Here is a 14,938-nt window from a genome sequence, read left to right on the forward strand (position 1 = left end):
TTGAATTGATACGCATAGTGCTGTATTTAGTCAATATATTTTAAACTAACAATGCAAGGCAAAACTGATGCTAACACGGAGAGTTGATGCGGCGTTCAAATATAACAGTACTTTAAAAAAATTGATGTTTTGGGTACACCAGTTTTGTAAAATGTTTTTGTTTTTGTTGGTTTAAAAAAATAGGCGACCAGAATATACCTGGTGTGTACATACTTTGGCACGACAGTTAATACGAAGTACAATAACCTTATGTGGGAAAAACCTTATGTAAAACCTTATGTGGGAAAGGTATTTATTAGGTTAAAGTAATACTTTCTTTTGACTAGCTCTTTTTACCAGCCTCCATTGAAGTCACAACCACAGACACATCCTCATCTTATCACGCACACCAATATCAACCCTCTACAAATTCATTAGCACAGCTGGTAATCTATTTCAGGTCACTCGATACTGTCATTTTTTATGGATTTATTGTCATTGTACAGATGACGTTCACCAGCTGATAAGTACAGCGCCTCACCTGAGCAATTACCATGACACGCAAAATATACTGAACAACAAAAGAAACGCAACTCCGGCTTTTTTGTCAAGTTATTAAACAGAAGACATAAACATGAACGGTTACGTGTATGAGATTTCATTTTTTTGTTGGAAAATTGCGTTTCATTTTCTGTTCAGTATATTAATGGTTGAATAACGTTCGACTCGAATGACCCGCACTCACGCTATATGAGTTCTGACGTTTATCGGAAAATAAACGTCAGCAGGCATGATAGTGTTCACCTACTACTGTAGATATTTAGGACTGACGTGGTATTGTTGACGTTCAGCAGCTGATGAACACATGTTCTCATTTGAGCAAATTCTACAATGAGCGAAATACTAACAGTTCTGTAACTCTCGACTGTTCTTACAACGTAATCAAGCGAAACACCGACGTTAATCGTCAAATGAACGACAGCCGGTTTGGAAGTCTTCATCTCGGCAAGATCATCCGTTTATGTCAGCATTCATTTTCTTTATATTAAATCAGAGTTCAAACCAATAAGAGAGCCAGGTTGTCTCCAGCACATCTGACTTTCCATTATAAAGCACGGGGGTAGGACAATTGCCACGCTGACAATTGTCACCCCATGATTTTTACTATAATAGTGAGGACAAATGCCACCCAGAAGTTTATGTACTTCTATTTTTTACAGTTACCGTAACTGCTTAAATTGATCAGTGAGAACGAATTCTACGCTATCTTTAAGCCAAACATTGATTCAGACTGGGTTAGCCAAACATACTACAATCCGGTATCCCGTTGGATACGTTTGACTCTTGATAACAATGAGAAATTAAAATCAGCATTTGGAGAACATATATTTTACTTAACATTATAAAATATTGCATTTAATGTGTCATTACAACATTTTATCCAAGTTTGATATAAAATCTTGAGCTGATTGCTTGAAATTCTTCGAAATGAATACATAATCTTTCTGCGCTCCTCCTTAATGAAACTTAAAAAGAAAATGAATTAACCCAATGTAATGTGTTCACTTTAAGAAATGTGTTAGATGTATGTATACATGAAAAGTGTAATTGGGCATTTATTTGTTAGTGCTCTGTTTAATACAGAGCTATCTGTTCTATTGTAACACTAAGTGTCTGGTCTCAACAAATCTAGATTGGTATGCAAGATTTGTCAACTTGGTTATATGAAAGAATATGTTGTTATGACCATATCAAACACAATAAAGGTTGGTAAAGAAACTAAATTATTTTCTATGTTTGGTGGCATTTGTCCGTGTGGCAGCTGTCTTGGGTGGTAATTGTCCTAGGTGGCAGTTGTACGAATAGCACTTCTCCGTACATACGACCGGTCGTAATTTTCTATGAGCTTTGGAATGACGTGTCCGTAGGGACACTTTGTGTATCGGGATCCAGACTGTTACCATTATTTTTTCTTAAATAAAAGATGTTTCAACTCAAAGCTGACATGTGCTTGATAATGGAATTAAAATAAATTCGTCTAGCAGATGACGTCCCAGTTTCAAAATATCTGGTATTCGAATATAGTCGATGTAGTGTATTGGATATTTGGGTGCGTGTTCTGTCCCGCTATAGCAATATTCCAAGAAAAAAAACTGAGGTAGCTAGTGCGAAGGGTTTCGCGCCATGGAAGGTGAGATTACACCCAACACGCTAGTCGTAATATTAATCTCTTACACGAACAACATACCGATTTTGAAATAAAGCCTGTTTTGTTCATCGTTTATGGAATGGCTATTTGATAACATAAGAAGTTGTGGTACCCCTGAAGATCATGGTATTAACTGATTTTCATTAAGGAAAGCTTGCCATAAGAGGCGGTGGCGATGAGATAGCCTAGTGGTTAAAGCGCTCGACATGCCGTAGACCCGGGTTCGATCCCTCACACGGGTACAATCTGTGAGGCTCACTTCTGGTGTCCCCCGCCGTCATACTGCTGAAACCTACGTAAAAGCAAACTCTAACTGGATCTGGTGGTCAGACTCACTGATTGGGCTGACAGATGTCATCGTATTCCAAATGCGTAGATCGATGCCCATGTTGTTGATCACTGGATTTTCTGGTACAGACTCGATTATATCCAGACCGCCGCCATAGAGCAAGGATTTTACAAATTACGGCGTTAAATAACCAAACTGTAACGATACAACCATCAAAGATGAGGTGACACAGGTTGTATAAGTATCTATAAACCATACCTAAACCCTTAGATGTATCTTGTTGAAAAAATAGACATGTGACCCATGTTTGGAAAATAAATTTTACTTTGTATAGAAAATACAAGAATACATTTCAAATCTTTCAAAATGATTCGTAAAGAGAGCGGTGACTTTTGGATTTCACCTCCTATCAACGCATTATGAGTTTTCACACTGCAGCGTGTAGAGCACCACTTGTAACACCGCTCCTGGTCAGTCGAATCATATTACTGACTTTCTTTAAACACATGAATATTCAATAATCACAGCACATATGATGCACAGTAAGTTCATTTTCAGTTGATTTAACTTTATTTGAGGCTGATTTGTGAAAATATTTATTGCTTAATACACATGTTTAGGAACATAGCAGCTGCCCCGCAAATATATGTTAAATGCATGACAGAAAGACGAATATACATGAATACATTGCTCAAAGAAAATAGTTAAATGCATTATTATTCAAAGTGTAGTACCATATATAACGTATTGAGGCTAAAGAGGTGACATACTTTGACAGACAGTGACACCACGCACTTGTACACTCTCATACTGATATGTATTTATAAGAGGCATGCAATGTTTGATACTTTGAAATATGACCATATGGATCACTTGGAATGGAAACAGAATACCCACAGACGGATTTAGTGGTTAGCAATCTTCTTGCCGTGAACATTTCCAGCCCACATCTAGGTTTTATTAATACACTCTCCCTAAACTCAAATATTTAACACATTTATTCTAAAATTAGCAACCTTGTAAGTTTTTGGATACAAATATAATCATAAACCAAAATTGTCCAGATCATGCTCAGCAATGCTGCACAAGGGATCTTTCCTGTTGAATTCAATACTAATAACAAGTACCACAGCTATGTCCTCTATATTAAAACGGAAACAGCAGCGTGGTTTGTTGCTAGAAATAATGAAAGACAATCGTTTAGAAATACTGAGGAAATATAGCAGAATCAACATTGGAATTCACATCCGCCAAATGAAAAGGAAATGAATTATGCAACTGATAGTTTCATTTAAACACTGAAGAGGACATACAATCCGCATCTACAAGTCACACACAGCACATGTTGACAGGGGTCAATTACCCCGTGAGCACCCACACTTTGAAGTTAGGTGTACAGTGTGCAGGCCAGCCACTGAAATGCAGAAATGAAGAAACATTTTAACAAAAACCTACATATTGGTAGCTATATATAATTCATATATCACTCAAAATGTATCGTCCCCTGGGCTATGTGGCTTTTGTGTTCAATAAGGAATAATTTTAAATTACAATTTCTGATGGGCTTTGTTCTGCAAACCTGTCATGGGTTTTAATATTGGCTGCCACGTTAAAGACAACGTGCATTGTTATTAGGAACTCATGATGTCTGTATTCATAATGTGCTAATCTCGCAGTACCTGGTTTAAATCCATTGTAACTTTCTGATCCTTTGCATTGTCCTTGAATGTATCTGGAAATATATCACACGGTATGTAATTTTTGTACAAAATGCATCAATATGTGGTATCTTGTTTCGAAAGAAAAAACATAAGACAGACAAAGCAATACTTGATTTTGCATGTAAAACTAATCACTGTATATTGTCAAGGTTTGTGGTGTATATATGTAAGAGGTAACTCAAAGAACAGAACTCATAAGCGTGACCTTGTCTAGCAGGCTACTCACAGTACAGTGTCATGATTTTACAGAGGCTCTGGATGAAGTCATCCTCCTTGATAACCCCATCGCGCCCTCCGTATCTCCGCACCACCGCCTTTAGCACCTCAGACCGCACCACGAACCCTGGTGACACAAGAATCTCCTCAAAACACTGACCAAACAACCAGGTGAAGATGCAGAAGCCACATGTGGCCGATTACCCATCGTTAAAAGGCACAGTACACCGAAGATCTATTACTTAAAAGACAAAAATAGTTGAAAGCAAAATACAGTTTTCCGATAATTAACTATGTAACGACAAAAGAAAACAAAAGTACAAAACGGATATGCTATATAAGGGTGCAAGTTTCCTTTTCACAACTTTCATGTACAAGAGACCAACACTCTTACAACGAAAGATGCCAGACAGGTATAAGGAACATCCTCATACAGTAATCAGGGATTCAAATGATAAAATGCTATCAGGGTATTAAGAAAGACAGAAAACGCATTTGAAGTAAGTGCCTGCGGAATACAGGAGAAAACACACATGTTCTTGTATCAGGGGCAGAATTTGGTCATTCGTGTTCTCAGTAATTCGGCACCTACTGGTGACGCAAGGCAAACAGTGTTGGAGATGACAACGTACCGACTTTCTTGTAAAGTTCGCCCAACTCATAAGAGTCTATTGACTTTGTGTTATCCACATCAAATGACTTAAAGGCTCTCTGAAATCAAAATGTCAGAATTTTCGTCAAACGTAATCACTTCCAACGTATATAAAAACTGTTTTAATAATTTACAATGACTAGGTAATATGAAACGCTGTTTGTAATATTTACTCTCAATATTACAGTCAATGATTTGGATAATATTGCTACGTGATAGTTTATGGGTAGAGTTGAATTGTGTGACTTACATTTTAAAATACTTTTCATCTAACAGATACAGTATATCATATACAATGAACCCTCATGAACTTTAAAGTATATACGATTAACCAGATTTCTTCTCGGCATACTTAAGTCAGTTATGGACAGTAGCCTTGAACTTCGGAGGCCTTCATTGATTTTCAATCGAGTCAGGGAGATCGGGTATCAATGTTTCAGTTTCATAAGTTTTGTTAAATATCAACTTACAGTCCATAGTTTGACAGTGTCCCAGGACTTTCTTGCCTTTGCCAAATCCAACATCCCCTCAACTTCAAACTGAGGTCAACGTTAAGAAAAAAGCGAAACGTTCAGACTTGTAAATTTACATTAAGTTAAGGTTTCGGCTGTGACAGGGTGTAAATTACGACATCAAGCAAACATGAAACTAGTGTCTGCAACCTGCGTGCATTAACCAGTGTCAGCATGGTAGTACACAGTCAGTGCAGGGAATGTTGGGCAGGATGATCCCAGTTTGTCGAATAAACAATGTATGCTATTGTACATGTATGGACACGAGAGTTCCTTTTCGGTTGATAATGAAGTAGAACTCTACGACGTTCATCCAACAGAAGCAGCTGAGGCACAACCAGTGGAAGGTAGCAGGGCAATACAATGTTGTTATGTTGCTTCATTGGTGTGCCTCCAGTTAGATCAGACGTACATTGAGACAATGCCATGGAGTCTGTGGATGTTAAACGTAACGTGATCATGAAGTGAAACCACATTTCTTAAGAATATATCTGTTTCGCAACCAGCGTCGAAGGTCGTCTTAAGGAATTCTTACAAAGAAAATTTAATCTGATGTTTGAAGAAATTGAAAGTTAAAGAACATAGCGAGCAAGGTTTGTACCCCTTGTTTCATTGACATGGTATAAATTGTGATGTGACCCGAGAAGTTTCAGGTTAGAATATTGGCCTTCAGTAACCCATGCTAGTGGTAAGAGGTGGCCAAGGGGATCGGGTGGTCAGGCTTGCTGACTTGGTTGACACGTCATCGGTTTTCAATTGCGCAGATCGATACCATATACCTGGAATACTGCTCAGTGCGGCGTAAAATTTAATTCACTCACCCAGTCAGTTGCGATGTATTTGTTGTAAGGGTGCAAAACTAACTGAAATAAGTTTACATTTTCAAAGCAGGCACTTCAAACCATTCTTCATTCCTGTAAAGACAGGCGCATTACTTGAGACCGCCTGTCCTTTCATTCAGTGATTGTATTCAATATGGATTTACACGGTACTGTTTAATACAAAGTACGAATAGCAAAATTGAAATTTGCGTATCTGTTTCACGCAAGAATACCCAAACCCATCTACAGACATAGATACCACAGTTATTGTTTGTTCCAAAGGATACATCGTGTAAAGCGATGAGGCAGCGGCACGTCTCCAGGCTATAGCCGTCGCTGGCTCCATACTCTGAAATGTAACACGCGTTCAATCACATAATCTGTTTAACAGTATTTCAAACACGTTTTTCCCCTTGAAATAGACTTTCTCCATCGAAAAAACTGAAAATGGAACAAGTCTAGGTTTCCTCGGGTTCTGAATCTCTTACTTCAATGGGACTACTTACTTTTCAGTCAAAACTGTCAACTATTTGTATCCAAATTACATGTTTAATAACTGCATTGCAAAAAGTAAGGGCAGCAACCAATATATTTTTGGCTGGCATTCTTCACGCCGTCCTATGGAACTAACCGTACTGCCAAACACACACATACTACTTTCTTGTGCAACTTGTCTGTGTGATGGGCGCGACACACAGTGCATGGCACACTTTACCTTTTCGCTAGCACCTGATGACATCACTGACTTTCAGAGACCCATTCATAGAAACTTTCACCTTTATATTACCGGTGGAGTGTGTTGCAGGTAAAATTTACCGTCTTTCTTTGTGTCACTGAGGATGTTCCTGAGTGAGAAAGCGTCTACTTTCCCATCAGACCCGGCGTGTTTCTTGAAGCACGTCTCCAGCATGTCTGCTGTCAAGTCATGGTCATCCTGCCGACCGACATACAGAAATACAAACTCCAAATGTTCATGATCGAAGCAAATAAGCAGGATGAAATAGATTCATTGCACTCTGTTGCTTGTCATTAGAGAAACTAGTGGTAGTCAAGCTCAAGGGTCATGAATGATAAACTATGAAACGCCCATGTCGTGGTGTTCCGTGTGTTGCCAGCTGTGGAGTATGTGTAATCCAAGCTGCCAACAATCGAAACTATATTAATCTAGATATTCCAGCATCTCGAACAGTCTAGTAATTTATTGATGAGCATTTCAGTAATGCAATAAGGGAGTTTGTTGTCTTTAGTTCGTTGTCATATGCAACATTGTCAGGGCTACATTATAATTTACTACACAGTATGGGCGCCAGTCAGAAAAGCTGTCAAATTTATCAGAAGCCACGACTACTTACGCCAGTTGGACCAGTAGGCTCTTCGATGGGACTGAAACAAACATAGTGAACGTTAATTGTCTGATCATAGTGGATGTCCTACTTTAACAGTAGTTATCTGCATCCATGTAACACCGAAGATAGCCTTCTTTGAATGATGGTGATATATTTGCGATGCAAACATAATAAAACTAAAATTTGATTGTCGTTGTGAGTATTGACGTTTGCAAAGACTCGCCTTGCATCCGGCGCAACTTCCGCCATGACTCTGAGATAGAACTTGGCTTCACTAGAAGACTTGAAGGTACATGGGACGATGACGTATGTTCCTGGCTCCAGCTCAAACCGTAGCGTCCTCTCACGGTATGGCCAAAACTTCCCCGATGTCTCTTCCAACTGTGGGGTGTACTCGTAGAAGTTCTCACCTGAAAGGCGGTGGGGTTCTCTTCCTTCTTTCAGCTGAAAAGTCAGTCACTCATTCAGTAGACGACAGAATCATGGAGACATCTCGACACAAATCGTTCATAGTTTTGGTACGTTAGATCGTCTCAGCATCAATTTCCATTTTATGTCATATATTGATATGTAAGCTTTGACCCGAAATACCATCTGAGTCAGGGGCGGATACAGTTTTTTGAGAAAGGGGTTTGGGGGGGGGGGGGGGGGGGGGTAAGGTGGGGATGCACACTATTGAGAAAAGAGGGAGTGAGGGGGTTGGGGGTTCATCCCTGCACCCCACCTCTGGATCCGTCTATGGAAGTGTCTGGCATTGTCTATGGCAGCGTTGATTACCGTTACATTGAAGCATTGTTATAGTAACACCAAATATATTAAAAGGTTGAAATGGATGTTACAGAGAGTCTATTCGAGTTTAGAACCTTAGGAGAATATATTGTATTCGAAAGGCTTTACATATACATAGTGACAAAACACATCAGTGCATTAATCATAACCAAAATGCTACCCGGAAATGCCCATCATTGAGATCCTTAATATTCAGCATTTACAATTGGTCTTCAGCAGCCTCTGCTTGGTTGACGCAATTGCCTAGCTATAGGTTCATCATATTGATCACTGGATTGTCTGTCTCAGACTCGATTATTTACGGACCAGTGCTATATACCTGGGATATTGCTGACTAGGGCCATACGGCGGATCAAGGGGAAAATGGTGTTTACGAAAATGCCGCCCGTCAGGCCGAGCCAGTTCCAACCTCACACCTAGACCCACGTAATATTGCTGGAATATTGCTAAAAGCTGATTAAATATCAAATGAACTCGCATAGACTGTTGTGGGTGAATTGAAATTTCACGTCGACTCCTGATTATTTTAGCCACGTAGCGATACTCTCAGATCAAGACGCAGAAAGGAGCAAAGTACCTGGATTTACTGAGACTGAATGACGGAATATCCGTCAAGTGTAGGCCAAGATGTACTACGTGGCTGCGAATGACATTATTACCACGCACACATGTCGGTGTTTCGTTTTAACCATAAGTAAGACCTTGTTAGAAACGGATATTTATGTTCTACATAGTTCAAGAATAGCGTCCCACCCACAAGCACTACACCTGACAGCCATTGTGTCTGGAAAGGTAAATAGGCCACGCAATAACAAGCTGATTTCCACTTACGGGCGCAGTGTTACAGGTTTCTTTTTGACGGACATATTTCGTGAGTCCTTCATGACCTTATATTTCTAGAAAATCTGTCATGTCATTTGTATCCATATCTATGTAATCCCAACTGAGTATAAAACAATAAACTAATACCAAGAATGGACGTCACATTTGTACCCACGTGTTGAATAGAACCCAGCCATTCGGTTCACACATTATGCATGTGTATTGCCTCATATTCTCCTATTCATTCTCTTATGCAAATAATTATATGACGATAAAATTGTTGAATTGTTGAAAATTTGTGAAGGAATATTACCATCATATATACACTATAACTGTCTGAAACGTCAAAAGCATCAATCCACAAAAAAATATAGCAACCTACCTACCTACCTACATTTCAAACTGTCGGGTGTCACAATGTGTCTTACTCGCCGGGCAAATATATATCTGCAGTGACCGATTTAAAACAGGTTCTTAAAACAGGCTGTGTGTATTTACGTCCATGTATATGTCAACTGTACCGGTTATGCTTCAGTTTCAATGGAAACCACCTTGGCGGGTTGTTGCCCTTTAGTTTTCCGCCAGATGGCGATGCACTCTCTCTCCGCAAGAAGCGGCGCCACTACACCACGGTCCTGATATCAATTTTATACAGTAGACTCCATGAACCCGGTGCTGATGTCACACGTGTGTTGATGTTGAGAGCGATGAGTCATGGTGTGCATTGGGCAGTCGTCTTTTATAGGTATATTCCTTCGTGATAGCCGAGGCTCCCTTACAAAATATTCTTGTTGCATGTTTAACGTTGAACTCAAATTTCCAGCTCTATGACGGCTATGTGTAATTAATCACGTCCGGATCAGACAATACCGTGATTGACATCATAAGCATCGAATTACACAGTCGGGGTTCGATGACGTGTCACCCAAGTCTTAGTAACAGAGTAGTACTTTCATGGTAACTTCCAGAAGAAATACTTAATTTCAGCATACTAGGTACCAGAGTAATAGTTCATGGTAGGTGCCTGAAGAAAACACTTCAACTTCAGCATGGTAGGTGCCAGTGTAATACTTCAACTTTCATGGTAGGTGCTAGAGTAATACTCAACTATAGCATTGTAGGTGCCTTAGTAATACTTTACTTTCAAGGTTGGTGCCAAAGTAATGCTTCAACTTTAATGGTAGGTGCCAGGAAAAAACTTCAACTTCTAACAGCATGGTAGATGTTAGAATAATCTTTTTCCTCGATATACATAATAGGCTGACGTGATATAACACAACATTCAATTACAGGAACATTTTCGAAACTAGTGCTAATAATGTAAACCTCTATTGTAAGGCTAACCAAGATATGGAAAACCCATTACACGGAGAAAGACGTCAATACATTGAGAAGCGTCGTACCTTGAAAATTACAAATCCTATTGAAACATCAGCCACATCCCTGACAAGTTTGTTGCTGACCTCCATGAGGGACACAACCACACTAGCCTTGGTGTCCATCTTGTCAAGCCTCAGCTTGTACTGGGGGTTCTTCCAGAACAGCCCTGCAAACAGACGCTATGTCAGAGGAAGGTATTTACAACCAGGGCCCTTATTCCCGAAGCGATCGTAACTTTGATCGTAGCCAATGTGTTAAGAATGGGCTTAAGAAGTTCGTAGCGCTACGAACGTTTCGAGAAAAGCTAGCCAGTTACAGAGCGCTGATCAATCGCCAAAACAAGGCATACTTCTCGTGTTTTGTTTTTTTGTGTGTGGGGTTTGGTTTTTTTTGTTTTTTTTGTTACTGGCTTTCCTACACAGAAGAGATAGTGATAACATAACTTGATGCACAAATTGTAGAACAACACTGTGACGCATTTAGATCAGGTGTTACCACATATAGAACTAGGATTTGTACACTTATGTGACTTTCTAGCACTGTTTCTATGCGATACAAGCCCCTGTGAGTGTTTCATTAATACTTCTACCCCGCGGGAATTACTCGATTGCTGCTGAACAAATGTCATTACAGATGAATCCCTGTAGTTACATGAATTACAAAGTTAAAAGTTTGTCACCATAATATTACCTGCAATTAGACTCGATTAGGATTTGTTCTGAACCAGTTCAATAAACTGTTGTAACCAGTCCCTAAATGTGCCACTTGAATTTCGTCTAAAGTTTACATATACACAGATTAACATTCATCCTGAAGACTGTATGCATTAGACACGAACAAAGATAATGACGTCTGTCCACACAACTACAGACACATCCTGTTTACTGCCCTCTCAAAAAGACATAACGAATCCTCACTTGACGTGAAGCTTTTCAGGGGTCCTCCAGCTGTGACGCCGCGGATCCAGGCGCCGTGGAACTCCTTCAGTTCCCACTGCTTCTTCTTCTGCAACATCGACAACGACGGATTTGTAGGGCTTTCATACACACACTTGACCATACGAATACTTCAGAACAACACATTCTCAAGTACCTTAACTTAAGTACCACATTACATAATTTTAATTTTGCTGATTATTCTCAGACGAAGACAGTTTCTTTCTAAAATGTTAGAGCCATATTGTTTAAACCTCAAATGTTTACTAAACGCAATTAGACCTTAGCTTTTACATCTTTGTCGTCTACTTGTCACGCTGGATGTTCTGACAAACATCGTGTTGTGGGTTCTAAAACATCGTTTCTCATGGTAAACAATTGCATTTCTTGAAACAATGACTGAAAGGATCATTGCGAATATGACAGTGCCGGCCTTTATGACAAAAGGAGACGTCTTACCGCGTCCACTGCAATCTCCTGAGTCAGGGCGTCAGGATAAAGGTGACACATCTCAATTTCGTCAAAGTTCCTGAGGAAATCTTCAATACTGATCCTGATATTATATAAAGTAGAAAGTATTTACCATGGACAGTTCTACCAGAAGTCTGTCTAAGACTAACATTTGTCTTTGGGAATTATACTCCTTACACAAAAGGAAGCCAACCGATTGAAGATGGGGTGGGAGCTCCAGAAGCAGAATATGAGGACAATGTTGGCAGAAGATTGGAAAGAATGATTGGACTGGAATGTAGAAGGGAACATTTCATGGCTCAAGGAGAGGTAATATTCTAAACTCTTTCATGTATTATTAAGATCCGACATATTAATCTCAAAAGTCAAATTCAGTGTAGGTTTGAGGAAGTCGGGCATCCATAACCTTCCATAGTTGAAACAGTTAGATGTCTGCACCCTTTGTATGAGCCCCCAACTAGGGGTAGATCTCTTTATAGCCTTTCAGTGCGAGGTTAGAGCACTGATTAATGTTTGCCTTACCAGAACTCTCCGTCTGCCTTCTTGTGGTACTCGATCCTCGACCTGTTCCTCGGACTAATCAACTTCCAGTTCAGGTCTCTGAAACGAAGAAAATACTGGATGCATTTCGCCATGCACATGTGACACGGTAACATCACGAACGAAGTAACATACTTTTATTTAGATTGTGCAAAACACCAAAATGTGTAATTCCATAATGCATTTATCCATAGCCACCTTCCCCCTCTGTCCTATATACCTGTAATATATACATTGAAGGACTATAACACTGCCGGTGTGGTATAAAACGTTTATACTCATCCATTCCAATAAAATCGTATGCAGACTTACCCGTCCGACCAATCACCGTTCCATTCCCCTCTGCCCCAGGGATTCCGCAGTCGCAACAATAACACCTCCTTCCCGTGCAACTCTACCTGCAAAAACAGAATATGACAAAACTGGGGACTGTTGGTATTGCGAAATGCAGTAAGTTATTATCCCTTCCCATGACACAATACCTGTACAATCAGGCTGATACTCTTTCTCTGCAACGGCTGAGGTTTGAAAACAAAACAAAACAAAACACCCGACAACGTATGTTGTCACCAGTTTCCTACACTTTTCGATTTGCATTTGGTCAGTGAATTGTGATACCACAATACGTACAGTGGTGTGGATGGGACACCCTCATGCATATTATGGTGACGTTCTTTACCACTGTACATTCAAATAAACTGGCGGGAAAATCGAAAGCATACACCTATTAAGATAGCGGACCAAAATGAAGCTAAAATGAAAAAAAATAAGTGATGGTTATTCGATGGTGATGTATCTGATACTGGTAGACCTATCGTAGTTTTCTCAGCCTTGTAACGCATTGACAACGTTTGTAACTAAACTACAATACTCAAACACGGATATAAACAGGATGCAACCTACTGTGACCATGTCGACGATGCTGTAGGCGTGACCCTCATACAAGCCGTTGGGACGTCGGGTCTCACGACGGAATGAATTGATTTTTCTCTGAAAGTTAAACTGTAAAGTGATAAAGCCGAACGGGACACTTTTTGTACTGAAGTCTTCAGAATATATATAATACGTATTTGACACTTTTTGTCTTAAATCCTCAGAATATACATAATACGTATTTGACACTTTTTGTACTTAAGTCCTCAGAATATATATAAAACCGAACGGGACACTTTTTTACTTAAGTCCTCAGAATATATATAATACGTATTTGACACTTTTTGATGTCTTAAACAATTATGGTTTGAGTCTCCATTAAAAAAATGCAACATTTTCTTCATAATGATGACATGAGTCAGTAGAAGGTGAAAAACACCCTCTTAAATACAACTTCATTAAATTTGCATCCAATATTCATCTTAAACCCACACAGTCGTACATAAATATATTCCTGAAACTGGGACATATTCATTAAATGAACCTGGAAATACAGTGTAAGAGTTAGATATTGAACCACATATGTTAGAGTTAAAAAATGACAATCAGAAGACGATCAAAGAAATCAGGGAAATATTGTCGTTAACGGTAACATTACTAAACCAAATAAATGTTTTGGAGGGACGTTCGTGTTATCGGCAAGTAGTGGTATCCCTGTTCCCGAGGCAAGATTGCCCACAAGCTTGCCCCTTGAGGAAACCTGACTTTGGTGGCGAGCGAACAATCTTACCGCGGGCAGATAGGATTTATCTTGCAATGTCGGTGTACTTTGCATGTGATAAAATGTATGAAAGGCTTGTAGGGGAAAGTCCGAGAGTAAAGTAATATGACACATGGCCTTCACAGAAGTTTGGTGTTACCTACAAATATAGCCCCTCCAATCAAGGTGTTCATTTGGCTGCAGTCCTGTAAGGCTCGTGCAAGTGTGTCCCGCGGCTGTGCGTGTTCGACGAGGTCGATCAGCTCTGATATACCACCCGTCATGTCTACCATAGCATCATGAATCCGTCCTCCGTTGATGGCCTCATAACTGCCATACAGCCTGTGAAGTGAGTGAGTGAGGTCTGAGGCCACTTTGAGCCGTATTTTCTCAATATCACAAGAGGTCACGACTTGAATTACACGGTTTGTTCTCACGTACTGAGTCATAGCCTACAGAAACTTCCCGGGACTGAGCTACAACCACAGAAATGGATGTCCCGTGTGTTACTCGTTATAATATATACTTCGGAATAACATAATGAAACCTCAGTTTACAAATGATCTTCAATATATAAGACCAATAATACTTCTATTTAGTTGAAATTCATCACGATACATTCT

General features: G+C 39.6%; 1 protein-coding gene across 2 annotated transcripts in view; it reads right to left on the bottom strand.

Annotated features, from left to right (window-relative positions):
- Nucleotides 1-2,779: 2,779 nt before the first annotated feature.
- The window catches only part of LOC137283484 (calpain-B-like), a 29,224-nt gene continuing 17,065 nt past the window's right edge, over nucleotides 2,780-14,938 (bottom strand). The window contains exons 5-20 of one of the 2 annotated variants that reach the window (XM_067815009.1): nucleotides 14,480-14,657; nucleotides 13,586-13,672; nucleotides 12,995-13,080; nucleotides 12,665-12,742; nucleotides 12,131-12,224; nucleotides 11,654-11,741; nucleotides 10,760-10,902; nucleotides 7,969-8,189; nucleotides 7,752-7,782; nucleotides 7,216-7,333; nucleotides 6,687-6,748; nucleotides 5,537-5,605; nucleotides 5,047-5,125; nucleotides 4,425-4,541; nucleotides 4,157-4,209; nucleotides 2,780-3,891 (exon numbers count right to left, since the gene is read on the bottom strand). In XM_067815009.1, the coding sequence (XP_067671110.1) occupies nucleotides 3,865-3,891; nucleotides 4,157-4,209; nucleotides 4,425-4,541; nucleotides 5,047-5,125; nucleotides 5,537-5,605; nucleotides 6,687-6,748; nucleotides 7,216-7,333; nucleotides 7,752-7,782; nucleotides 7,969-8,189; nucleotides 10,760-10,902; nucleotides 11,654-11,741; nucleotides 12,131-12,224; nucleotides 12,665-12,742; nucleotides 12,995-13,080; nucleotides 13,586-13,672; nucleotides 14,480-14,657 (1,531 nt within the window). In that variant the 3' untranslated portion in view covers nucleotides 2,780-3,864. Of the gene's footprint in view, nucleotides 3,892-4,156; nucleotides 4,210-4,424; nucleotides 4,542-5,046; nucleotides 5,126-5,536; nucleotides 5,606-6,686; nucleotides 6,749-7,215; nucleotides 7,334-7,751; nucleotides 7,783-7,968; nucleotides 8,190-10,759; nucleotides 10,903-11,653; nucleotides 11,742-12,130; nucleotides 12,225-12,664; nucleotides 12,743-12,994; nucleotides 13,081-13,581; nucleotides 13,673-14,479; nucleotides 14,658-14,938 lie in introns of both variants that reach the window. The other variant, XM_067815010.1, reaches the window with a different exon arrangement.

The sequence above is a fragment of the Haliotis asinina genome, chromosome 5, assembly GCF_037392515.1.
Source record: "Haliotis asinina isolate JCU_RB_2024 chromosome 5, JCU_Hal_asi_v2, whole genome shotgun sequence".
NCBI classification, from domain to species: domain Eukaryota; kingdom Metazoa; phylum Mollusca; class Gastropoda; order Lepetellida; family Haliotidae; genus Haliotis; species Haliotis asinina.